Source organism: Oryza glaberrima, chromosome 9 (assembly GCF_000147395.1).
Source record: "Oryza glaberrima chromosome 9, OglaRS2, whole genome shotgun sequence".
NCBI classification, from domain to species: Eukaryota; Viridiplantae; Streptophyta; class Magnoliopsida; order Poales; family Poaceae; genus Oryza; species Oryza glaberrima.
This window is the reverse complement of record NC_068334.1, coordinates 19,136,500-19,159,567: the sequence shown is the minus strand read 5'-3', so window position 1 is coordinate 19,159,567 and position 23,068 is coordinate 19,136,500. Positions and strand designations below refer to the sequence as shown.

Below are 23,068 nucleotides of genomic sequence, written 5' to 3'. Positions count from 1 at the left end.
AAATCAGTTTTTAATAAGAGCAATGCTACACGTACTAAATTTTTCTTACTAAACTTTTACTAACAATCATCTCAACCGTTTGATTTAAGTAGATGGAAGTTAAAAAAAATCTAGATACACTCATAGCATGACACATTAGTGTTAGTAAGAATTTAGTAAGAAAAAGTTAGTTCATATAGCCTTTTCCTTTTAATAAACCTCTTAGGCTGAGCTAGGAGAACTCCAACTCCACGCACGAAAAATGGTATTACCCATCAACACGTTATTAATTAATTTTTAGTATAAATTAACTTAAAAATAAATTAATATGATTTTTACAGCAATTTTCCTTAACTTTCGAAAAAAAACACATCGTTTATCAGTTTAAAAAGCGTGCGTACGGAAAAATAAGAAGAAAGTGAGTTGGGAAAGAAGGGGAAGGACAGAACCTTATTTAATTTTGCCTGTCATCTAATCATTTTTTTTTGAAAAAATGGTAAGGTAGATCAATACAAGACATTATTCTAAAACTTGCATGTAAAATTCGACATATTGAAATAGAAGAAAAATAAAAAAGATTTGACATTGCAGATCAATACTCCCTTCGTCTCATAATATAACAACCTAGTACCGATAATATAGCAACATAGTACCAGGTATGACATTTCATATTACAACGAATCTAGATCCGGTACTAGATTATATGACAGTGCAGTATTCACATTCAAATTTGTTAATTGTTGTATATATTTTTACAGGTCAAATTTAAATTTGCAAGTTTACTGAATAAAACTTTTTGAGCGAGATGAACCAAACAAAATCCTCCTCCGAACAACAGGAATTGTTGTTCACAGACGACATATTTTGCATTCATTCAAAAGCTTCGGTAATAGCCGATGGGGAAACAACACGTATATAGCTTCATTCTTAACAGTTACTATGTAGCAAGTATCAGATCAATATTGTACACTATTGCGATGGCAAAATTGATCATCATAATCTCGAACACACAAACACTAACAAATAAACAAAAAACCGATACATGGCGCAGTCAAAATTTTGGCGATTCCCTGTGCCTTGGCTCAACCTATGGCGCAGTCAAAATTTTGGCGATTACCTGTGCCTTGGCTCAACCTATAGGTCAAAAATGAGAGTGCTCCAGCAACAGCTAGTACCTCTTGTTAAACCTGTTGCCGCCGCCACCTCCCCTGCCTCTGCCTCCACCGAACCCTCTGCCGCCTCCGCCCCGGCCACCACCACCACCAGAAAATCTCCTGTTTCCAAACCTTCCTCCACCTCGGCTGCCACCAGACTGTTCCCTCTCTTGCAAGGGTGGCAATTGTTTCACTTCCTCGACAGTCACCATGGCGGCGTTCTGTGCACCTGTGGAACACCACGACATATGTTTTGAGTACCAAATACAATTGAGCTAATAGCATAAGAATATGAATCCCAGACAGAGTGGAAAGCATGGATAATTTTACATATATTGAGCTGTTAAGCACAATAGTGAATTTATACAAGTTGTACTGTATGAATTATTGAAACCATGTATCAGAGAGAGAGAGAGGTATACCTTGAATATAGTCTTCAACCTCTGCTGAAGGAACATCAAATACAGCACCTGTCCCATCAGCAGTGATGGTTATACCCTTTACATCTGCAAGTCTCTCTTCTGGCACAAACCTTTTCAAAGTAGAAAGAACAAATCTACAAGAAGATAAAAGTTTCCCAATCAGTTGAAGAGAAGAGACAACTCATCACTCAAAAGAATACTGGAGCGAAGTTGATTGATCCACTCACCCAGCTGCATACACCGATCGACCAGTTTGAAGAAGTAATGTAGTGTGGTTGTCCATAGAAGACAGCAAGGATCTCTTCTTTATGTCCGTGTAGCCCTAAGAAATGCATCTCTGTTAAGTATCGCAGCTATACTAGTACTTGCTACAGTATTAATTACATAACAGGAGAAGCAACTTACAACTGCCTTCGCAAGTGCTTTGGCTAGTAGATCAACTGCAGACATCCCGGAAGAGTTCAATAGTTGCTCAGCTTGCTCCCGAAAAACAGGAATGACACTGCATGGAATCCAATCAAAAGCTCAATGGCACAGATCAATATAACACAAAGTATGCTTATCCTAAAATTTTAAATTCAAACTTATTACCTGTCTGAAACACTGGAAATGGCTTCTGCTGCTTCAGTACCAGCAGATTGTGCCACATCAGTTGGCTGTGGTGCAGAGATATGTTCAAATTTGACCCCAGACTCCCTTTCTATTCTGTTCACATTGAACTTATATCTGGGTTCAAAAAGCATGACAGCAACACCAGTATTGCCTGAAAATCAAAACGCATTGCTTAGAAGGTAACCATCATAAGCAGAAAAAATATAGTAACCGAATTACTCCTACCTGCTCTCCCAGTCCGACCTGACCGGTGTATGTAGGCTTCAACATCACGTGGAGGTTCACACTGGAAGTTTGAAATATTTATCAATGACATTGGCAAAGGCCTAGTCCCTAGAAAAATTAATCAACAGCAGAACATGTCGTACCTGAATGATAAGCTGCACATCATTAATGTCCAGCCCTCGTGCAGCCACGTTTGTAGCAACCAAAACTAAAAACTTGCCACTCCTGAACCCAGCAAGAATAACCTACAAAAATTTATTCAGTGATTTATATATATGTTTTCGATAACCTTCTAAACATTACAAATAGCCAAAGAAAATACAAAGTAATTATTCACAAATAACATCTAAACTAGTTTAGGATTGGCAATTACAATCATGTCATAAGGATAATAGCATTCCAAGATTATATAAATTGGTACATGGTGCATGTCAGTAAAGACAACTGGCACATGAGCAGACCATTTTTCTTTATAGAAAAATAAATCTAGTCACGCTACTAGACTAGTAGAATTTTGAATAGCATAAATGATTACACATCATTCCAAAGTATAGTGCACTGAACAATTAAAGATTACTTACTTCACGCTGAGCTTGAGCAACATCACCATGCAAGGCACGTGATCCAGCAATCAAACCAGAGAGGTCTGATGCAGATTCTTTTGTCTCGGTAAAGATAATGGTCCGGCCTCCACTGAAGACAAATATAAAGGGTAAGTAAGAAATGACTAAAAAGTTATTCTCATAAGGACAATTTGGTGGGTGTACACACCGGCTATAGCATCGGATGATGTCTGGAATAACTTGAGCCCTTGCAGCACGGTTACAAGGAAGAGCAAGATGCCTAACAGATGCACTAGCTTTCAATTTCTCATCTCCAACAAGATCAACCGTTTTCTTTCCAGATTTGAGAAATCTCAAGGAGAGCTATAACCATCACAGCATCCATACCGATATATTATCAGCCACACAATAATATTAAAGAAAATCAGAAAGAGAAATGGATTTTAAAGATGTCCGCACCTTCTTCACCCACTCTGGTATAGTAGCGCTGAAGAGAAGTGTCTGTACTTTTGTAACATCTTCAACTTTGCCTGTTCATAATAATAAAGGGTTACATTAGATTTTGCATCAAATAGATAAAATACTGAAGGTAAACTTGTCAACCGTTGAACATTTCATGTCAAAATCCAGATAAATAACACCAATAAAGAGAACAATTGGACCAACTCAACAATGGCATGATTACACGAGACACACAAACCAAAGAGCAACTAGAATATACGTGGGCATACCAAGAATAAGCTCAACATCATCAACGAAGCCCATATTAAGCATCTCATCAGCCTCATCAAGGACACGGAATTTCAAAGACCTAAAATTGAGGGTTCCCTTTTCAACAAAGTCCTGTGCAAGAAAACCATGCAGCAAACATGAGAATAGAACCTAACAGACTATGGGCCAAGTCAAGAAGTATCAGCAAAGTAATAGTAACTACCTTCACACGACCAGGAGTTCCAACAACAATGTCAACCCCCTTTCTGATTGCCATTTCTTGAGAACGATAATCAGAACCCCCATATACGCAGCATGCAGATAGCCCAAATGTTGCACCATAAAATGCAAAGTCTGTGTGCACCTGAAATTCATGTACAAGGGTCAGAACAGATAAAAAGGAATTTTTTTTCCTCGAGAACCTGATGGAGTGGTACAAACGTACCTGCTTGGCTAGCTCTCTGGTAGGCAACAGAACCAAAACAGTTGGAGGCCTGCCATAATCAGTCCTTCTGGATGCCTTGTGTGTCCCATTAACTAATGACTCAAGTATCGGTAGAACAAAAGCCAATGTTTTTCCCTATAACAAATTAACATTATCTATAAGTAGGCTACAAACAATTCAGAGAAACAAGACAAAATTATGCAATATCATTCCTCATTGCCATTACTCAGGAACAAGGAACTTGTTGATGATAATGGAAGTAACCACCCTTAGTAAAAGGGAAATTCACTACAGATACAAACTTCCCCTCCCAGTCATTTCATAGAAACCTACGTTGACACATAAACAGCAAAAATCTTCGAATTTCTTGTTAACACCATTCTGAGATTGTGCAAACAGCTAAATTAGTTAAAACCATGTTTACAATATCCATATACTAAATTCGATAAGTTCAATGAATTACACGAGATTCCTACTGGAACACGGCCTCTGTAATCATCCACTAAACATGCTACACTAAGTGTGAAAAGCACATGGTAATTTGAGCATACTACTACTTACGTTTCATATCAAATGATCTGCTGCTGCGAAAAATCGAGAGGGAACACTCACCTGTCCAGTGCGCGCGCGGCCGACCAGGTCGTGGCCGTCGAGGACGAGATCGAAGGTGGTGGCCTGGATGGGGAACAGCGCCTTGATCCCCTTGGACTTGAGCTTCTCCCTGAGCGGCTCCGAGATCCTGAAGTTGGCGAGCGCGTTGGGGTCGGCGGGATCCTCGTCGCCGCTGGCGGTGAGCTCCCCTTCGTCGTCGTCGTCGTCCTCCTCCTCCACCACCACCTTCTCCTTCGTCTTCTCCTTCTTCGCCTTCTTCGCGGCGGGCGCCGGCTCGTCGGAGCTCGTGCTGCTCCTCTCCTCCTCCTCGGATGAGGAGGAGGACGATGGCGACGGCTCCTTCGCCTTCCGCTTCTTCTCCTTCTTCTCCTTCTTCCTCGACGAGGCCTCCACCTCCACCTCCGCCGCCTTCAGCTTGCGCTTCGACTTCTTGGAGGCCGACTCGTCGACGGCCATCGGCTCGGCGGCGGCGACGGGGAGAGAAGGCATCGTCGGAGAAGGAGGCGGCGGCGGCGGCGGCGGCGGAGGAGGAGACGCAGCCGGGGCGGAAGAGGGGGAGAAGGGGAGGGGGGTTGCGAGGTATATGTAGCAATGGCGGCGGCGGGAGGTAAACCCTAGCTTTGGCGCGTGAGCGGCACGTGATCGTGAGCTTGTCCACGTGGCGGTCGATGCGCTAGATATTTTCGGGGATCGACGGGTGGATGGGCGCTTGCGTGGCGGGGACGTTTGGTCCGCCGTGTAAAGCGTGGGCGTGTCCGAGTTTTGGCGAATGGGCCTTCGTCGGAAGCGCGAATGGGCCTTTGCTGCTCGAAGCAAGTGAGAAGCCCAGGCCCATCTGGAGTAGGAGAGTTTTTTTTCTCTCTTTTTTTTTCATATTTATTTGACACAAATACATAGGAGTCTGAACAAATATTATTATATTATAATAATTTTTTGCTATAAAAATTTGCTTCTGGTTCGTTGAAAAACATTCAAATTTCATTGCGCGTCTGTCTGATGGGATCACGGGACGATGAATCCACACCTGACACAAACTATACAAGAGTTTGTGTAAATTCTCTTCGGTTGATTTTTGGTGTCCTCCAATTTAAACGGAAAATGAAAAAAATTATTTCACTTAGCACCGTTTGTGTAAAAAAAAATAAGCCAAAAGGAGAAGATATTTGAAACAAAAGTGTAGTTAACGTTGGAAGGAAGGAAGGGAACAGACTCAACAGAAAGAAGATCAAAATGATTTTAAACCTCTAGACTTCAGGTCCTAACCCCAAACAAATATAACACTCCCTTCGTCATAAAATATATCAAGTTTTAGCCATTGACACAGTGAAGAAGAAGTAGGGCAGAAAAACATTCTTGGAATAGATGTGACATAAGCTCGAACAGTAATAAGGCATAAGCGTAATAAAGTTAAAAAACAATAGGGATAGTATGTGCAGTTTAATGATATACATCATCTTTTATAGATAATAAAGTGTTATATGTGGGATAAATTTTACAGACTCTAAAAGTTGTTTAACTTTGAAACGGATGGAGCACTTGAACTCCAACATTGAGGATTTGATGCTTCCCAACACATACCACATGGATCATGTTTTTGGCACACATGGATTGCACTTGAATCGCTATAACTGCATTTGGATTCGACCTTGGGGTTCAGTGGATTTGCAGCTTGAGTCCTTTATTATGTTTTCCCAAGCTAACGAAACTGCCCAGATCTATGTAAGCATAAAAATAGGCCGGTGCTTACTTCCTGTTGTCATCATCCTTAAAGTCTATGCGTAGGAGTTGTCAAACGAATGATGTTTTTTTTTTCATGATAGTTTTATAGTGCTGTTATTTTTTTTCATGATATTCTTTTTTTAATATTATAAGTTGTTTGATGTTTTCCTTAGTCAAATATTTTTATAATAATTGGCCAAATTTATAGAAAAAATTAGCAACATTCACAATACAAACATCCCTATTGTTATTTGTAAATGAAAAATAATTTGTTAATAAAACTTTTATATACGTGTTTTAAACGATCTAAAACAAAAGGCTAAAAACTAAACTAAGATGAAAAAACCTCAAAATCAACTCCAAATTTAAAGTTGAAAATTTAAAATTTGAATGATAATCATAAGTATAAGAAAAAGATGAAGCCACAAACTAGTTTAATTAAATTTAACATTAAATATATTTTGACTATTTGTTTGTTTTGTATTGAAAATACTAATATGATTTTTTACAAACTTGATTAAACTTAAATAAGATAAGTTTGACTAAGAAAAAAATAAAATAATATATAATATGAAACAGAAACGGAAGAAGCAATTTTTTTTGGACAGGTAGGGATTGCATTGAAAATAAAGAATGAACAATCAGGCCGGAGGATGATAAACTAGCCGAATAATTCCAAATCAGAAGGTGCTAATCGACTGATTGTTCCTTGTCGAAACTCCCAACTTCTCACTGAAATCTGAATCGTCTCTTTCGCTGCGTTGCGTCATCAGCTCTGAAACTCTGAAACCAAAACCCACCCACCCTCGCTTATTCCCTCGCGGTCGCCGGCGCTCGAATGGCCCCCAACGCCGCCGTCCTGGTGCGGCCCCACATCGCCGGCGTCCACCATCTGCCCACCGGCCGGCGGCTGCCCCGTCTGGCTCCTCCCCAGGCGGTCTCGCCGCCGCTGCGCTTTTCACGGCGTAGGTGCTCTGCTTGATCCGATCTGAAATATCCCCTTTTTATAGCTGTGTGGGTTGGCGATTAAGGAGGATTGGAGTTGGAGGTCGTTTGGGGGGGGGGGGGGGGGGGGGGGCTAATAGTCTTAAGAAACTCTTGTTCATATCTTTGATTCACCTTTGGTGGCATAAAAAATGTAAAGTTTTGAATTTATTTTTTTTCCTTTTATAAATTCAGTATGATGTCTGTCTTTCCATCAAAAGCTTACTGCTTTGGTTAGAAGTTTAATGTTTTGTGCTCAAAAGATAGCACAATCGTAGTGGTTCTCATGTTCTTTATTAATTGAAGCAAGCAGAGAAGGGATCTGTAGTGGCTGCGAGTGGACGTGTCTGGGCGAGTGCGAGTGGTTCGTTTGAGAAAGATCGCATTGGAGATGACGATGTGTTAGCTTCGCCGCAGGTGCCATCCTGATGCTGTTTTTTCAATGCTCTAGTTAGTGAGCTTTTGTATCAGTTTACTACTATTTGCTACTATTTGGGTATTCACTTGGTGCTTGATTAATGGCTTGGAGTAACCTTTTACAGATAGTGGAGGAGAGCAAAGTCGATTTGCTGAAGATTCTGAAGAGTGCCAACACCATTATTCCCCACGTAGTGCTGGGGAGCACAATTCTTGCTCTGGTGTACCCACCTTCTTTTACATGGTTCACAACTAGGTCAGTCTTGCTTGTGTGTTTTAAGTTGAACTTAATTCAGTTCTTGACCTGAATAACAGGTGTTTGTGTGTTACTTTCTCATCAGCTAGTTGCGCTGATATTTCTGGGCTGTACTTTCAGTGAAATGAAGCTCTATTCACTAATCGCTGACTAGTTACATGATGACCAGTTAGGTAGATTCAGATATCGAAGTATATGTGTAGTACTACTGAATTATATCCAGTTGATCTTTGGGTGACAAAAAACACCCTTGAAATATAGTATGCTTAATTGCTGATCATTCATGTATGTTGATAAAGGCCATTGTTGATTTATACGAGAGTGAGTATAACAGAGAAGGGATGTAGCTGTGATTGCTGTATCATGTCATTTCTGCTACTGATACTTTATATATGCACTCGCAATGCTATTCTTATTTGATTGTTAATTTGTTCACATTTGACTTTATTATTACATTCTCACTGTGTCATTGACTGGGCAGATATTATGCACCAGCATTGGGATTCTTGATGTTTGCAGTGGGTGTAAACTCAAGTGTTAAGGATTTCATTGAGGCTATACAAAGACCAGATGCTATAGCTGCTGGCTATGTTGGACAATTTATTATCAAGCCTTTCTTAGGATTCCTTTTTGGCACTCTTGCAGTTACAATTTTCAATCTTCCTACTGCTTTAGGTAGGGGAGTTGAATTTATCCTAGTATTTATTATGCTTACATGAGAAATATTGATGGTTATATAGAGAACTCTGAATTGGTCTTTTTTCAGGTGCTGGTATCATGTTGGTTTCATGTGTGAGTGGAGCACAACTATCAAACTATGCAACGTTTCTGACAGATCCACATATGGCCCCCCTCAGCATTGTTATGACATCATTGTCAACAGCTACTGCCGTTTTTGTCACCCCAACTTTATCCTACTTTCTTATTGGCAAGAAATTACCGGTGGATGTGAAAGGGATGATGTCCAGTATTGTTCAAATAGTGGTTGCTCCAATTGCTGCCGGATTGCTTCTGAATAGGTATTTATTTTGGTCTGAAAGTATATGTCACCCTGTTCTACATCTTACAGTTACTTATACGCATACTATATGTTTTTGATATTTGCAACCTTATTAGTATGCATTCATTTAAGAGTATTTATTAATGTGTTTAACTTCTTGTTTCTTGATGATATGAAGATATCTTCCGCGGCTCTGTTCAGCTATTCAGCCATTTCTCCCTCCACTATCGGTATTTGTGACTGCTTTATGTGTTGGTTCACCATTGGCCATAAATATTAAGGCTGTTTTGTCCCCATTTGGACTAGCCACAGTGCTTCTCCTTTTTGCATTCCATACATCATCTTTTATAGCTGGATATCATCTTGCTGGTACTTGGTTTCGCGAGTCAGCAGATGTAAAGGCACTACAAAGAACAGTATCTTTTGAGACAGGTAATATACAGTTTCTTGTTGGATTAGGATATGCTATTTGCAATTTCTTCTGTTGTCTCACTATCACATATATGTCATACAGGAATGCAAAGTAGCCTTCTTGCTCTTGCTTTAGCAAACAGGTTCTTCCCAGACCCACTAGTGGGAGTGCCCCCGGCTATATCAGTATGTCTACTTTTCCTCACCTGTTGCTTGCTTTTATCTCAGGAGTCAACCATTAATTCTTAGTCTTGTACTGGTTTATCTTGTCTGATGCGACCTACGTGATTTCCATCTAGGGAACAGATATGAGTTTTATGCGACCTACGTGATTTCCATCTAGGGAACAGATATGAGTTTTTATATATAGTTGTCCCAAAATCTCAGAACTGTTTCATGCAAAAGATGTGTTTCGCAAATGTGTTTTGACGCAATTAATATTTCAGATTTCAGTTCTTATGTATCTAGAAATCGATTTGAGCACAACTTCAAATCCTGTATCTTACACCTGAAAAATTGCTAAACTGATTTCTACTTTTCTCTGCAGGTTGTGCTGATGTCCCTAATGGGGTTTGCTCTTGTTATGGTGTGGTCCAAGAGAACAAAAGAGTAGCTCATATTGAACTATTAAAGTCAGTCAGCTACAGAGCAGTGTTCAGTATTAACAGTGATGTACGCTCTTCTAAAATCACCATGAAGAACAGCCAATCACAAAATTGGAGGTGAGGACGGCAGATGTTTGATGGCTAAGATACAAACTCTTCCAGTGCCAATAAACCATGTACACCATAGCTCTGAATCCTATCCATAGCTCTGAATCCTTCTCGCTTTCTTTCGCCGTGGTACTCTTTTCTTGTTCCTGTTCTGAACTTAACCAAGACCTCAAGTTGTCCAAGTGCAGCTAGGATTATAAGCATTTATGTGAAAGGATCTCTGTAACATTTATTCAGTATAAGGAGAAAAAGTGGAGGAAGAAGTAGGAAACAACAGGTCTTTGAATTTCCTTAATTTTCTATCCCAGTTTCAACCTACTCCCTCCGTCCCAAAATATAAGCATTTTTAGTTACGAATCTAGACAACTGTTTGTTTATCTAGATTCGTAGCCAAAAGTGGTTATATTTTGGGACGGAGGTAGTAGTTTCTTCTTAATCACACCATTTCAAATTACTTATCGGCTTAGCTTTATCCTAAATCAAACATTACTAACTTTGACTATCATTTCTAAAAAAAAAACTTTAACTATCAATTTCTAAGAATTTATACAATTTTACACTATAAAGTTTATGTTCTTAGATTTACCATGAGATGTTTTCAGAATGTAAATAGTACATATGTTGTTAAATTATTTAAAAAACTAAAAATTAATGATCAGAGTTAGAAATGTTTGCCTTGGACAAAGTTAAGGATGTGTTTGAGAGAAAGGGAAGAAAGGATTGAGATGATATACAAAATAAGGTGAGCTATTAACGTATGATTAATTAACAATTAATTATTTTAAACTTAAAAAAAAGAGCTAGTATGATTTTTTAAAATAACTTTCTTACATATATTTTTTAAATAAAACACATTTGGAAAAAGTGCGCACGGAAAACAGGATTTTTTTTTTCAAATTTATCCTTTCAACGCAGCCTCAAGCGATTTTGAAATGGAAGGAGTAATTAAATTTATCTTGTTTTAAAAAAAATTAAGTACACCTACGGTATGGTCGTATGGATACAGATGTACACGTGTACGGTGTACAGCTGCTCCGTACAAAATCCTCAAGTCTCACTTCTTTGTGTTGTGTGTGATGTTGTGTGAGAACGCCAAGCTCCCCATCCCACCAATGGCGCCTCTCCGCCTCATCGCCGCGGTCGCCTGCGCCACCGCCGCCGCCGCGGCCCCGACGAGTAGCCGCGGCCTCCCCGCCAGTGCTCGCCGCGCTGGCCGCCGCCCAGCCGGCGAACGCGCTCTCGCTGCCCACCTGGGCCGTCCACGTCTCCAGCGTCGCCGAGTGGTACTGCTACTACCCTATCTAACTACCTCTTGCTTCCGTGGCTGCAAAAGATGAGGGGAGTAGTATCAGAGTATGATGCACAGATATGGCTCTCGACAGCCGTTCCCGTATGGGATACGTATCGGATACGGCGATACGCGGGATACGTCATCGATACGGTATCGACGAAGTATCGATTATTTAAGAGCGAAAATAAATCAAAATAATTACCGATACTCCATGGATACGGATTAGATACTTTGGGGTTTGATAACGTATCAAGGAGACAAGGACCTCCTCAGTCCTGGCTCCTCACCAGTTACGAATACACCATGGAGTGGGTAGTAGCAGGCTAGCAGCAACCACGGATGGGGGGAGCATCCATCCGTCAGCCATGGCCGTCTCCATCAGATCGAGACGACGACGGCTTCACGCTTCATCGTCGCCCGGCCGTCTGATTAGGGCTCGGGGGAGGGGAGAGGAGAAGCCACAGAGGCGCTGGCCTAGGAGGAAACGCCGGGAGGAGGAGCTAGTTGATGAGGACTGGGAGAGAAGCAGCCGGCCGGGACTACAGCATTTGCTTGTGACCTTGTGTCTTTCTACGGGATGGGATGAGAAGGATGATTAGAAAGGTAGCGATTTAATTGAGTTGGCCAGGTGGGTCCCACGATTGAGCTTATCAACCAGCAAAGGTATTAAAAATGCTAAGCATGCAATGAACAGTGTAAGGATTATTTCACCCTTGTTAAAGTGTTTCTATATTTTTCATTTTATGAAATATATATATACTCGCCGTATCGGCGCATTGATGGTTTTGAAAATTCCCGTATCAAAGTATCGACGTATCCGTATCACCGTACCAGTATCGCGTATCTGTGCATCATACTACTACTATCAATATCGCCTGTTCTGTCTGGATTTTGCAGGGTGACGGCCATGACGCTGGTTTGGAGCTACGGGGAGAGGACGGGGCTCAAGGGTTGGAAAGACCTCTCTTGAGGAATGGTGAGTGTAATAAATTTGAATTAAATGATGATGCATTTGCTGATAAAATTTGTGTTGGCTAATGTTAATTTTTGTACAACCTAGTAGCTTCATGTACTCCTGTGTATTAGTAGTAAGATTCAGAGAGTGGGAGGAGAATGTCTCATATTTATTTATGTTATGTTTTCATCACAAGAAATCTTGTGTTGTTTTCAGTGAATCTAATCTGTAAGTACCCCCTCTTTACTTATGTGTGGCTTCTATTATCTATACTACTACTACTATATAGTAAGGTCTTTGCTGATGGTAGTTGCAGTTGTTCACAAGTTTTCGACTGATTTTTTCAACAGCTTACTTTATGATTGTTGACTACTCAGATTTGCATTTTTTTTCTTTGTATAATAGGTTCCACTTCTTGGTGGAGCGATGTGCGCTTGCACGTGGCATTTCTTCTATAATTCGGAGTCTCTTGAGGTAAAATATATCCCTACAGTTGAAACACTAATGCTTCCTATTTTTTTTCCGTTCATCAACATTATCATCATTTCCTTCCCAGTGTTTTGCAACTGTTCACACTTGTCAAATATCACTTCATTACTTGGCCTATCCTGACATTTCAATTGGTCTAGTGTCTATTTGCCTTTAAATCAATGCACATGAAACACAGATGATTAGACAGTGGAACTGTTCTCCACAGTTCTTTTTGTGCAAGTCTATGCATGCGATTTTTTTTAGTATTATCGAGATACTCTCTTATTGTAAAAACATACAATAGTATAATTCAACTAGTGTTTTCGATATTTTTTTTCTACTCAAGTTAATTCTCTTCGTGGTTCTTTTTTTTTTTTTTTTTGAAAACTATCTGCAGGTGCTTGTAGCGCTCCAAGGTGCTCTAACAGTGATCGGTAACATTACAATGTGCATAGCTGCATTTCGCATCTTCAAAGCATCCCAGGAAAGCTCAAAAAGTTCATAGAGGGACCTGTAGCATGCATACACTAATGTACTAGTAACTTATTGTGGTAAAATATACCATACTTCTGAAAACGGATTACTTAGAGTTGCAACATCTATCTATTAGGTGGAAGCTTCTTGAGAATGGCAGGTACACCTGACATGAAATGGCAAACGGTAGATGCTATGAAGGCAGAAGATAAAAGCTGCTGACGGCGTGCAGCTACTTCAGAAAGATGATTTTTTATCAGATCGAAAGAGCCATTTTTTTTTTGTATGTATCAATTCTACAAATGCCAGCTAAAACCACCCTGAAATTTGTGTATTGACTCAGATTTTTTTCTAGACAATGAGTGTATTTACTCAGATAAGAAGAAAATTTACCTCACCTGCTATAGCCTATGCCTCATCTCATCTTCAACTGTTTTGAACAATTGTTGTGCAAGCTTCTTCTGCTCATGATCATTTAACCAAACCTGCTCCAAAAGGTGCCAAAGCACCTGTCCTTCACCTCGAGATGCTCTTGGCATGTGGCTTCATAATGCTAACCCTGAACCAATATCACACACTCCCTGCTATTGCTGGATGAGGTATGTGTGTTCGTGTGTGTGTTCATGAATCATGATAACCTCTAGCTACTATCGTATATGATTCACATGCTCATTGGCAACACTTGCAGTGGTGATGGTGAGCCAGGTTCATGAATCATGGACTGGCCAGCCGGTGTCAATGACCAAATTTGCAGCAGCAATGACCAATGGTGCATTGCCAATGTGCAGGAAGGTTCAAGCATCGGAATGAAACCTCCACTCTGCCTAGATATGGATCGCATGAGTGGACTCAGGGAGCGAGACGTGTCGCGCATCGGGACCCTCCTGGACGGCATCGGACGGTGCAGCTCGCTAGCTCCAAGGTAAGCACAACACAAGTGTAGCTGATCATCTTGAGGTGCAGATAATTTGTGCCATTTTGTGTGTCTAGCTGCTTGCTGCTGTGTGTGTGTGTGAGCAATGAGTGCAACTTTTGGCCAAAGCTGGGAGGCAGTGGCCCAAAGTGTCTTCTTTGCTCCTAGTTTTTCTCTCAAAAGATTCTCTCCTTTCCATGATGGTTTTTGTGATGGCGATGAATGGATACTTGGTGTCCCTGCTCTCTCATGGAAGAATGGCTTTCAGAGAATGGCCTCTCTCATGGAATCTTGGCCTCTCAAGTTGGCAGAAACAGCGGTGAGTGATCACTCTCAGGCTTCCTCTTCACAGAGAATGGAATTCCTATTAGGCTGATAGGCACACCTGTTGTGCTGAAACAGTGCAGAAATCCAGCAACAATGCTGAAGAAAGATGACATATATTGTCTCTATTATGGCATATTTTCTCTCTCTAGAGAGAGGAGAAGAAAAGGTGTCGAGGTATCATTTTAGTGAAGAAACATTGAAGCAAAAAGAATGAAATGCTTGAAAGCATTTTGACTTGTGTACCATGCATCGAGTACCTAGAAAACTCTAAAGCTTCATCATGGGTGCAGACACTCTGCCCAGGAATCAATAATACTATAATAGTAGCAGTTCAGCCATTTTCCCTTCAGCTAGGAGCTCTAGGATGTGATTCTTTTTCATCAACTTTTGATTAAAAATATATTACCACAACAAAAATATCATGGAAATTCAACTGTTCTTTGGAAGTCTGAAACGATTCTCTTCTTTTGTTGTCTTCTGCTATCCAATCTCTTGTCAAACAAAGGTCCAACTTCTCAAGAAATGAATTTCATTAATATCCAAAACTCAAGAATTCATACTTAAATTCTTCACCCTTCCTTTTGGTGAAATATGGTAGTAAATGATTAATTCTTGGAAGATCCATTGGGCATCCATAGTCCATGCACCATGATGGAGAGGTTGCCTCCTTCACATGCTGTCATGTCAATGTGTGCATGCACCACCAAACAAAAACCTAAAAGCCATCTATCACCATGGCTGAAGCCATGTTATATATATCGTGTTATCTGCAATTGCTGGGATCATTCCAAACTCCTTGAGCTCCACAGATGACTGGAATCTAGGAACAAACACTGTATCTATATCCAGCAGCTAGCATGTGTTCTGGCTCCTGGAACAGCAAGAATAAGATCTATCTGTCTTTGGTTGTATTCAGGCAGGACAATCAACAGCAGCAGCAGAGAAAGCAGCCGGCTCATGCCCCCATGGCTCTCAGGAGGAAGAGGTAATAGCATCTATCCCAACTTTGTTTAATTTGGTGAGATTTTTGTAGTCTGAGGACTGATGGATTCATGAACTTGTTTATGCATCTGCACCTATGCTTACTTATATGCGTGTTGCAGTGTTTCCTTTTTATTTCTTTGCTGAAGCCTTATCGTAAGAAGTTCGGGTCTAAGTACTCTTGTATACTTCATAACAGTGTACATCTGTTTTGGATGTAGAGGCCGGATTCTAACTCTTTTTGTTTAAAAAAAAATGCATGTTGCCATCGCATATGCTTCTCTTAAATTCTTTTTAAAGATAATGGAAGATACTTTCAACCTATGTATCGCAATACATTATTATAGACTCAACGGAAATGGAAAAAAAATCTTAATAGCAAACAAACTATAGTCGAAGCATGTGTGGGTGTGCGTGTCTAACTTACTTTTTTTTAGAGGAGGGTATTTTTTTACCCGGCCTCTACACCCAACAGGATGTATGCAACCTTTTTATATTGGAAGCTTAGCCCCTCAAATAACCAATCCGAAATTCGCTCCTATGGAGATTTGAACTTAGACTTTAGGGTGCTACTTAGATCACTGCAACCACTAGGCTACATGCCTTTTCGCAAGTGCGCGTCTAACTTATACTAAAAAAAAATGTATCAACTAGAACACAATCTATTGCTAAACCTCCATCCCTTGGTTGAACATAAATACACAGGCTAAGGCTGAGGAGGAGGAGAGAGACCATGAGGAGATCTGATGGAATGGAGATGGAGATGGTGAACCTGAAGCTCTACCTGGAGAACAGGTGCATCCTGGAGGAGAACGAGAGGCTGAGGGAGAAGGCCAGCGCGCTCCACCGGGAGAACCTCGCGCTGCGCGCCGACCTGCGCAACACATCGTCGCCGGCGACGACGGCGGCCGCCGCCTCCAGCTGCTGAACTGAGCACTCGCCGCCTCCTTGCTAGCTACTACAGCTTGTGCGGTGTTTTTGTGCTGGTTTGCCTATAAAACCAAGCTTTCTTGGTCTCTTGGTGATCATGGTTGGCTGGCTGGTTCTAGCTATATATTAGCTACCGGTGCTATCAGCTTTGGTTTCTTCGTGTCAGGCCAGTTATGATCAGCCAGACAGCCACTAGGTTTTTGGAGCTCTTCTGTGTGTTCTTGTGGCATAATGCTTGTACATTGGAAGTTTGTGAGAGTTAACTAGATTTTGTTTGGCTAACATCCACTCCTCCGTTCCAAAATCTAAGCATTTCTGTTCTGACGCATAGTCCGACTAGATGCATAGCCAGAAAAGCTTATACTTTGGAAGGGAGGAGTAACTCTTTTGGAGGAAGAGAGAAACGAATCAAGGGATGAGAACAAATTCCTCCAGTACGGAAAACGAAGCAGTCCATCCATTAGCGCGTGATTAATTAAGTATTAACTATTTTTTAAAAAAATGGATTAATTTGATTTTTTAAGCAACTTTCGTATATAAACTTTTTTTAAAAAATCACACCATTTAGTAGTTTAAAAAGCGTGCGTGCGAAAAACGAGGGAAAGAGGTTGGGAACATGGAATTGCAAACACAGCCCGAAGCAATTTTGATCAACAGAAAAGTACAATCATCTTGTCGCTACAGGCGTACCAGCTGACAGTAGAAAACAGGGAAAATGCAAAACCAAAGTCTACCTTGTACCTGCAGCATATACCAGACTTTCGAACTAAAGCAAAAAAAAAATGTACTAGCCCAGAAGTTGAAGCCTAGCCACAGCTTTGGTCAAAACTAGAAATTAAACACACTAATAAAATCCCCAAAATGAACTGATGATTCTAATTAAAACATCGGTACAGATTCAGGCAAATTTGATATTACAGAAGCCCACATGGGTGTCAGTTCACCCAAACTTTTAGCAAAATAACTGTAGCACAACACTCAGTAATAGATGAATTATCTATTGGTTCGGCTGTCTAAGCGAATTCATGTTTGAATCTGCAGTATAGTTTGACATTCCCCTTTCAAAAGTTTCCTCTCATCAGAAATCACCCTAAAGCTTCAAACTTTGTTATGGCTGATATCCCTGGATTTGTGATGGTCCATCCTGTGTTTCTGGCTCCAGCAGTTCGATCAACCGAGCGACCGTTTCTTCGTGTGTACCATTTGGCATGACGAACTCACCATCAACAACAACTTGAAGTGACTCATAACCTATTGATTTGAATATAGCTGGATACAAAATAAACAGGCAAACCAATGTTAAACTAGTGACTGATTTTTTTTTTCTAATAAAATAGTTCTACAAGGTAAACCAGTGACTGAACAAGCCAAAGAAAAAGTTCCAGCAATGCAAGTTTGGTCCTTGTGAATGAAATATAAAACATTTTTAGACAATGGCTTCATCGAACTTAATCAATTACACCAAGGAGATACAATTGCACTGAAAACATTCTCAATCTCTGTATAACTAAGATGCACACATAACCAAGCACACATACCCCAAAACTAAAGAGAGGTAATTATATGCTCCCTCCGTCCCAAATTATAGGGCGTCCCCTTTTAAGGAAAATCAAACTTGATAGCTTTTGACTAATAATCATAGTAATTATATCTATACTAAGTATTATGCATGTTATATCACTAGATTCATATTTTGAAGTACTTTTATGTGATGCTAATTTCATATTTGTTGAGAACATAGAACATAATAAAATAATGGTCAAAGTATGTTGTTGAATACCGTGTAAAAAAATATAGGCCTTATAATTTGGGACAAAGGGAGTATTAAAGGAAAAATTATGAGCAAATTAATCCTAAGACTAGACCGCTATCCAAACTAAGCATGACTCAAGCCATATATGGTGCACATAAGTGAGACAACTATCTGGGAATGCAATCATTGAAAACTAAAAGGAGACAAGCACACATGTTGACAACAAGCTGCAAATCAATGGGAGATTCTTTCACCGAGTTAATGAATAGAGAGTTAAAATAAGGGCCTGTTTAGTCCCAAACAAAAATTTTTCACCATGTCACATCGAATGTTTGGATACATGCATGGAGTATTAAATATAAAAAACTAATTACACAGATTGCATGTAAATTGCAAGACGAATCTTTTAAGCCTAATTGCACCATGATTTGACAATGTGTTGCTACAGTAAACATTTACTAATGACAGATTAATTAGGCTTAATAAATTCGTCTCGCAGTTTGCAGGTAGAATATGTAATTTGTTTTGTTATTAGACTACATTTAATAATTCAAATGTGTGTCCGTATATCCGATGTGACAAGCAAAAACTTTTCACCCCTGAACTAAACAGGGCCTAAATAGACAGACCAACAAAGCAGGAACAATGTGAAAATACAAAGCAAGAGTATGCATCTAGTGTTTGAACCCAGTAGCTACAAAAGAAGTATACCATCAAGGCATCAAGTATGATCACCATGTTTTGTGATATAAAAGAGTGCAGTAACCTAGCTATTCACGCAAGCTACATACTTCCTTAAAAAGGATGCAAGCATACATATGCCTATTTGGCAATCTTGCATTGGGCATTTGGTATCCAACATATATGACATCTGCATCATGTTTCCATTGCAAGCTACAATATATTTCAATCACCATTTGAGGAAAATGAACAAATAAATGTTATTAAACAAGGGAAGGGAGCTTACCTTCTTTCATCTGGCGTTCCCTACCCGTTTCTTGTATCTTGATTTTCAGCTCATTGTTTTGAGCTAAAAGCTCATTAAATGTCCTCTGCAAAACAATACTACATCAGTAATTTAAAATGATCAAAACTCCAAATCAGAATGACCACAATCTTAAAAAAACAAACCTGAGCCGTCGCCAATTTTTCAGACAACTTCTCAATCTCTATCTTCAACACCAGCACCTTACTTTCAAGCTCAAGCTTATAGTTCAACCTGCGCTCCTTGGACCTCGCAGCAGATCTCCTATTGCATAGAACCCTGAAAAATTTATTCAGCAATATGTGCAATTTCAGTAACTAATTATAGAACACACAACAGACACCATCAGGTCCCATCGTTTGGCTTATTTCCTAATAAGCCAAAACGGCTTATTATGAAATAAAAATGAATTTGTAGGTGAAACTTTTATAGATGTGTTCTTGGTGATTTAAAAGCCAATGTTGTAAAAGAATCTACGTTGAAAATATCTCAAAATCAATCTTAAAATTAAGTTTGAAAATTTAAAATTTAGCTTTTTCTTTGGCTGATTAGGCCATCCAATAGGAGCCTCAATCCCTCCACATGAACTCTTTTAGATTCGAAAGAAGTTCTCACCTCTTGACCTTCTTCGGATCACTCAACACGAGCTGCGAGAGGTACTCACTCGCCATGATCGTCTTCTTGTCAGCCTCACTGAACTCCCCATCGCCGAGGTTGGCAGCAGCAGCAGTGTCACCAACAACGGGTCCATTTCCACCGTGCGACGACGAGCTGCCGGCTCCGGGATCGAGGTTCCTCGTCATGCGGCTGCTGCCCACTGACGAGTTGCGGCGACGGTGGGGCATGCTGCTGCTGCCACACATGCTGTCGTTAGCTTCGTTCTCGGTGGTCTCGATACGGCGATGTTCTTGTAGGATGCGATCTTGGCTGCCTAGCTGGTGAATCTGATCTTGGTTGGCATTGCTGGAGGAGCCGAGCAGCATGTTTGAGCCCTGGTAAAAAGTCTATAATGATTCATCAACAAATGCAGCTTTCAAACTTGAATATAACTGCAAGTCAATAGCTATAGGAGTAGAAATAATGGCACTAGAGAAAATTTTGTTCTTGTAAAGTAAAGAACCATAAACAAGCTCACGAATACCATCAATGATATCATATCTACTGGAGGGGAAGCAGTGATAGCGATAATAAATAAAAAAAGTTACGGGAAAAAAGATAGGTATCATTAAAATACTGTACCATGTTCGAGTCGACGAGGTTGTCGGCGATGATGACACTTTTGCCCCTTGATTGATGCTCCTCGGTCACGGGCTCCAGCTTAACCGGTGCTAAAGGTAGCATTTGCAGGTTTGGCTGTGGAAACCCTACATTAAGGTCACTTTGCAACCGCCTATACCCTTCCCAAAGCGGTGGCTGGCCGGGCAGCCCTTCATTGAATCCTATCAAAGATGAGGTGAGTGGTATTACCGTTGACCCACCCAAATGGGCGTTTGTGGGTAGAGCGATGGAGTCCATGGAAAAGAAAGGGAAATCGGAGAACGGGTAAATGTGATGGGACCCGTCGCCGACTCCTCCTACCGTGGGAGTCAGTGTCGGGGGCATGTGATAGTGGAAGAAGCCCGGGCCCCTTGAAGAGCAAAAACAAACAGGCATAGGATGGAACGGGGGCAAGAGGACCGAGGAAGGGAGAGAGCGGCGGCGGGAGGCTAGATCTACAAGGGCGGAGATGCATGGCGACACCATGGGAGGCTGGTGCTCGCCGCTGCTTCCGCCTAACAACGAGAGGCGGCGTGTAGGATCATCCTCCATGTTAGGGGTGCAAGGACTAGGAGAGGAGGAGAAGGAGGCGGCGGCTAGGGTTCAAAGAAGGCCTATAACTAGCGCAAGGAGGCGGATGTCAGCAGTGACGAGTTACTGCCCGTTAGGTGGGAATGCGAGCAAAGGAGAATTTGGGTATGAATGTGAGCAAAGAAGAATTTGGGTGGGAATGCGAGAAAAGGAGGCTTTGGGTGAGAAAGTGAGAATGCGGGCAAAGGAGGCATTGAGCCAAAAGAGGAAGCATTTGTTTGTGTGGTATGTTGATCCTTTTTAGTTGCTATCATTGGCATATGAGCCACATTCTCCTCTTGACTCACAACAAAGATGTCAATGGGCCACAGTTTCCCCTCAGGGAGTTCTTTCATTAGGGGATGAGGATGGTTGCAACTTGTTCCTTGGGGGCAACCAAATGGGGGAAACAATTCTCCATCGGTTTTGGCTGTCCCAATCCCCTCGGAGACTTGATTAGTTGGCATAGGGGGTCCAAGTTCAATGCAAATTATGTACGCACTAAGGTCCAACTGGCCCATGATTAGTGGATGAATGACAATAATGTTGTATTCTTGTCATCTAAATTGGTGGATATATGCTAATATAATGATATAAAAGGTGTGGATGATATGTCTTGCATCACATATATCTTTTAGATAATTGATTAAATAAAATCTAGCCTCTACATCCGAAGGATGTACACAACCATAACATTACATAATCAAGCACTTAGGCTTACAAACAAGTTCAAAGCAAATGCCATCATAGGAGGCAAATTAAATGGACGACAAAGACATCCAGAACAAGTCTCTCAACAAAAGTTTTTAACTAGACTAAAAATTCAATCTTCCTCTCTAATTCCACCTAGATTTTGAGAAGAATTCCATAACTGTAACTTCCAATTTTTGGCACCCAATCTTCACAGTTTCCTCATCACCTTCTTTAAGAAGCAAAGACCACTGGCAAACCCAATGCATACTCCTGAAAATAACCTGCAAGATTAGAGTGGCCATTAAAGACTACATTATTCCTAGCAAGCCAAAGTGCTCAACACATAGCCGCAACTCCCACGAAAAGTTGATCCCTAAGCGGCCCTAAGCTTAGGTACTAAGTCCCTTGACCAACTACCTAGAAGATTAGCAATAGAAGTAGGCACTTGTATTCCCAGAACCATGAAAAGAACATTCCAAACCGATTGTGTAGCATGACAATAAAAAAAGAGATGTTGAATTGATTCTTTAGAGCTATAGAAGCAACACTTAGTACTTCCTTTCCATCTCCTTTTGACCAAATTGTTCTTTGTTAAGAGTACTCCTTTGATATACCAAAGAAAAATCTTAATCCTAAGTGGAATTTTGAGCTTCTAGATTATCGATTTCCTTGGTACCATATTTCGGTACATAAGAGCCTTTGTACATAGAACTCACCGAGAAAGACTCCCTTTCCATTGGCTTCCCATCTAAAAATATTAGACTATTAGATAAGTTAAACAAGGCCACCTTGGATACCAACTTGTACCACGCATTCAAGTTATCCCCCACCAAAGCCCTTCTGAAGGACACATTTAGAGGAATACATCGCTTACTCTCACATGCTTGTTTCTTGTAAGTAAATAGAGCGAGGGATACAACTTATCAAAGGAGTTGTCACCCACCCAGTAATCCTCCCAAAATCTCATTGTTCTCCGTTTGCAGCTACCATAGATCCTAGTTGCAAAAGTCTTTAACCTTCATGAGCCCGGCCTAAAAATGTGAATCCCCAAGCCGCTTTTACACTTGAGTGATTGTTCGATTAGCTAAGTACTTCCTTTTGAGTAGATTTTTCTCAAATCATTGGCCAAGTACTTCCCATTGCATCACATATATGATTTGAGATGTAGATATTGTTTTAAGTAGGGACAGGGCTTTGTGGGGGATTAATTCCCCACTGGGAGAGCAAAGAAGGAAAAAATGTTCC

The 23,068-nt window shown here is 40.6% G+C and overlaps 4 protein-coding genes across 7 annotated transcripts; 2 read left to right on the top strand and 2 right to left on the bottom strand.

The window, feature by feature from the left end:
• Positions 1 to 869: 869 nt before the first annotated feature.
• LOC127784783 (DEAD-box ATP-dependent RNA helicase 7) lies at positions 870 to 5,284 on the bottom strand. Its single transcript, XM_052312153.1, has 14 exons — positions 4,724 to 5,284; positions 4,112 to 4,246; positions 3,890 to 4,030; positions 3,687 to 3,798; positions 3,415 to 3,485; positions 3,164 to 3,318; positions 2,974 to 3,085; positions 2,536 to 2,637; positions 2,393 to 2,453; positions 2,147 to 2,318; positions 1,961 to 2,057; positions 1,783 to 1,877; positions 1,556 to 1,689; positions 870 to 1,362 (listed from the first exon to the last, which is right to left on the bottom strand). The coding sequence occupies exons 1-14, from the start codon at positions 5,210 to 5,212 to the stop codon at positions 1,148 to 1,150; spliced, it is 2,091 nt and encodes a 696-aa protein (XP_052168113.1). The 5' UTR covers positions 5,213 to 5,284; the 3' UTR covers positions 870 to 1,147.
• Positions 5,285 to 7,159: 1,875 nt separating this feature from the next.
• Positions 7,160 to 10,521, top strand: LOC127784439 (probable sodium/metabolite cotransporter BASS5, chloroplastic). The gene is made up of 8 exons (XM_052311745.1): positions 7,160 to 7,407; positions 7,740 to 7,843; positions 7,969 to 8,099; positions 8,581 to 8,774; positions 8,866 to 9,118; positions 9,278 to 9,531; positions 9,614 to 9,696; positions 10,058 to 10,521. Exons 1-8 carry the CDS (start codon positions 7,281 to 7,283, stop codon positions 10,121 to 10,123), a joined length of 1,212 nt encoding a protein of 403 aa, XP_052167705.1. The 5' UTR covers positions 7,160 to 7,280; the 3' UTR covers positions 10,124 to 10,521.
• Positions 10,522 to 11,243: 722 nt separating this feature from the next.
• On the top strand, positions 11,244 to 16,847 carry LOC127784441 (uncharacterized). Of its 4 annotated transcripts, none has more exons than XM_052311746.1 (7): positions 11,244 to 11,506; positions 12,412 to 12,490; positions 12,875 to 12,943; positions 13,338 to 14,336; positions 14,584 to 14,646; positions 15,571 to 15,639; positions 16,341 to 16,847. In XM_052311746.1, exons 4-7 carry the CDS (start codon positions 14,131 to 14,133, stop codon positions 16,561 to 16,563), a joined length of 561 nt encoding a protein of 186 aa, XP_052167706.1. In that variant the 5' UTR covers positions 11,244 to 11,506; positions 12,412 to 12,490; positions 12,875 to 12,943; positions 13,338 to 14,130; the 3' UTR covers positions 16,564 to 16,847. The 4 variants fall into 4 exon arrangements, with proteins under 4 accessions (XP_052167706.1, XP_052167707.1, XP_052167709.1 ...); XM_052311747.1 differs by lacking the exon at positions 11,244 to 11,506 and adding an exon at positions 11,541 to 12,177; XM_052311749.1 differs by lacking the exon at positions 11,244 to 11,506 and having other exon boundaries at positions 12,079 to 12,490; positions 13,338 to 14,013; positions 14,203 to 14,336.
• A 27-nt stretch (positions 16,848 to 16,874) lies between these two features.
• Positions 16,875 to 21,112, bottom strand: LOC127784438 (bZIP transcription factor 29-like). Its single transcript, XM_052311744.1, has 5 exons — positions 20,543 to 21,112; positions 19,919 to 20,307; positions 19,450 to 19,582; positions 19,286 to 19,370; positions 16,875 to 17,834 (listed from the first exon to the last, which is right to left on the bottom strand). Exons 1-5 carry the CDS (start codon positions 21,110 to 21,112, stop codon positions 17,674 to 17,676), a joined length of 1,338 nt encoding a protein of 445 aa, XP_052167704.1. The 3' UTR covers positions 16,875 to 17,673.
• Positions 21,113 to 23,068: the final 1,956 nt, after the last annotated feature.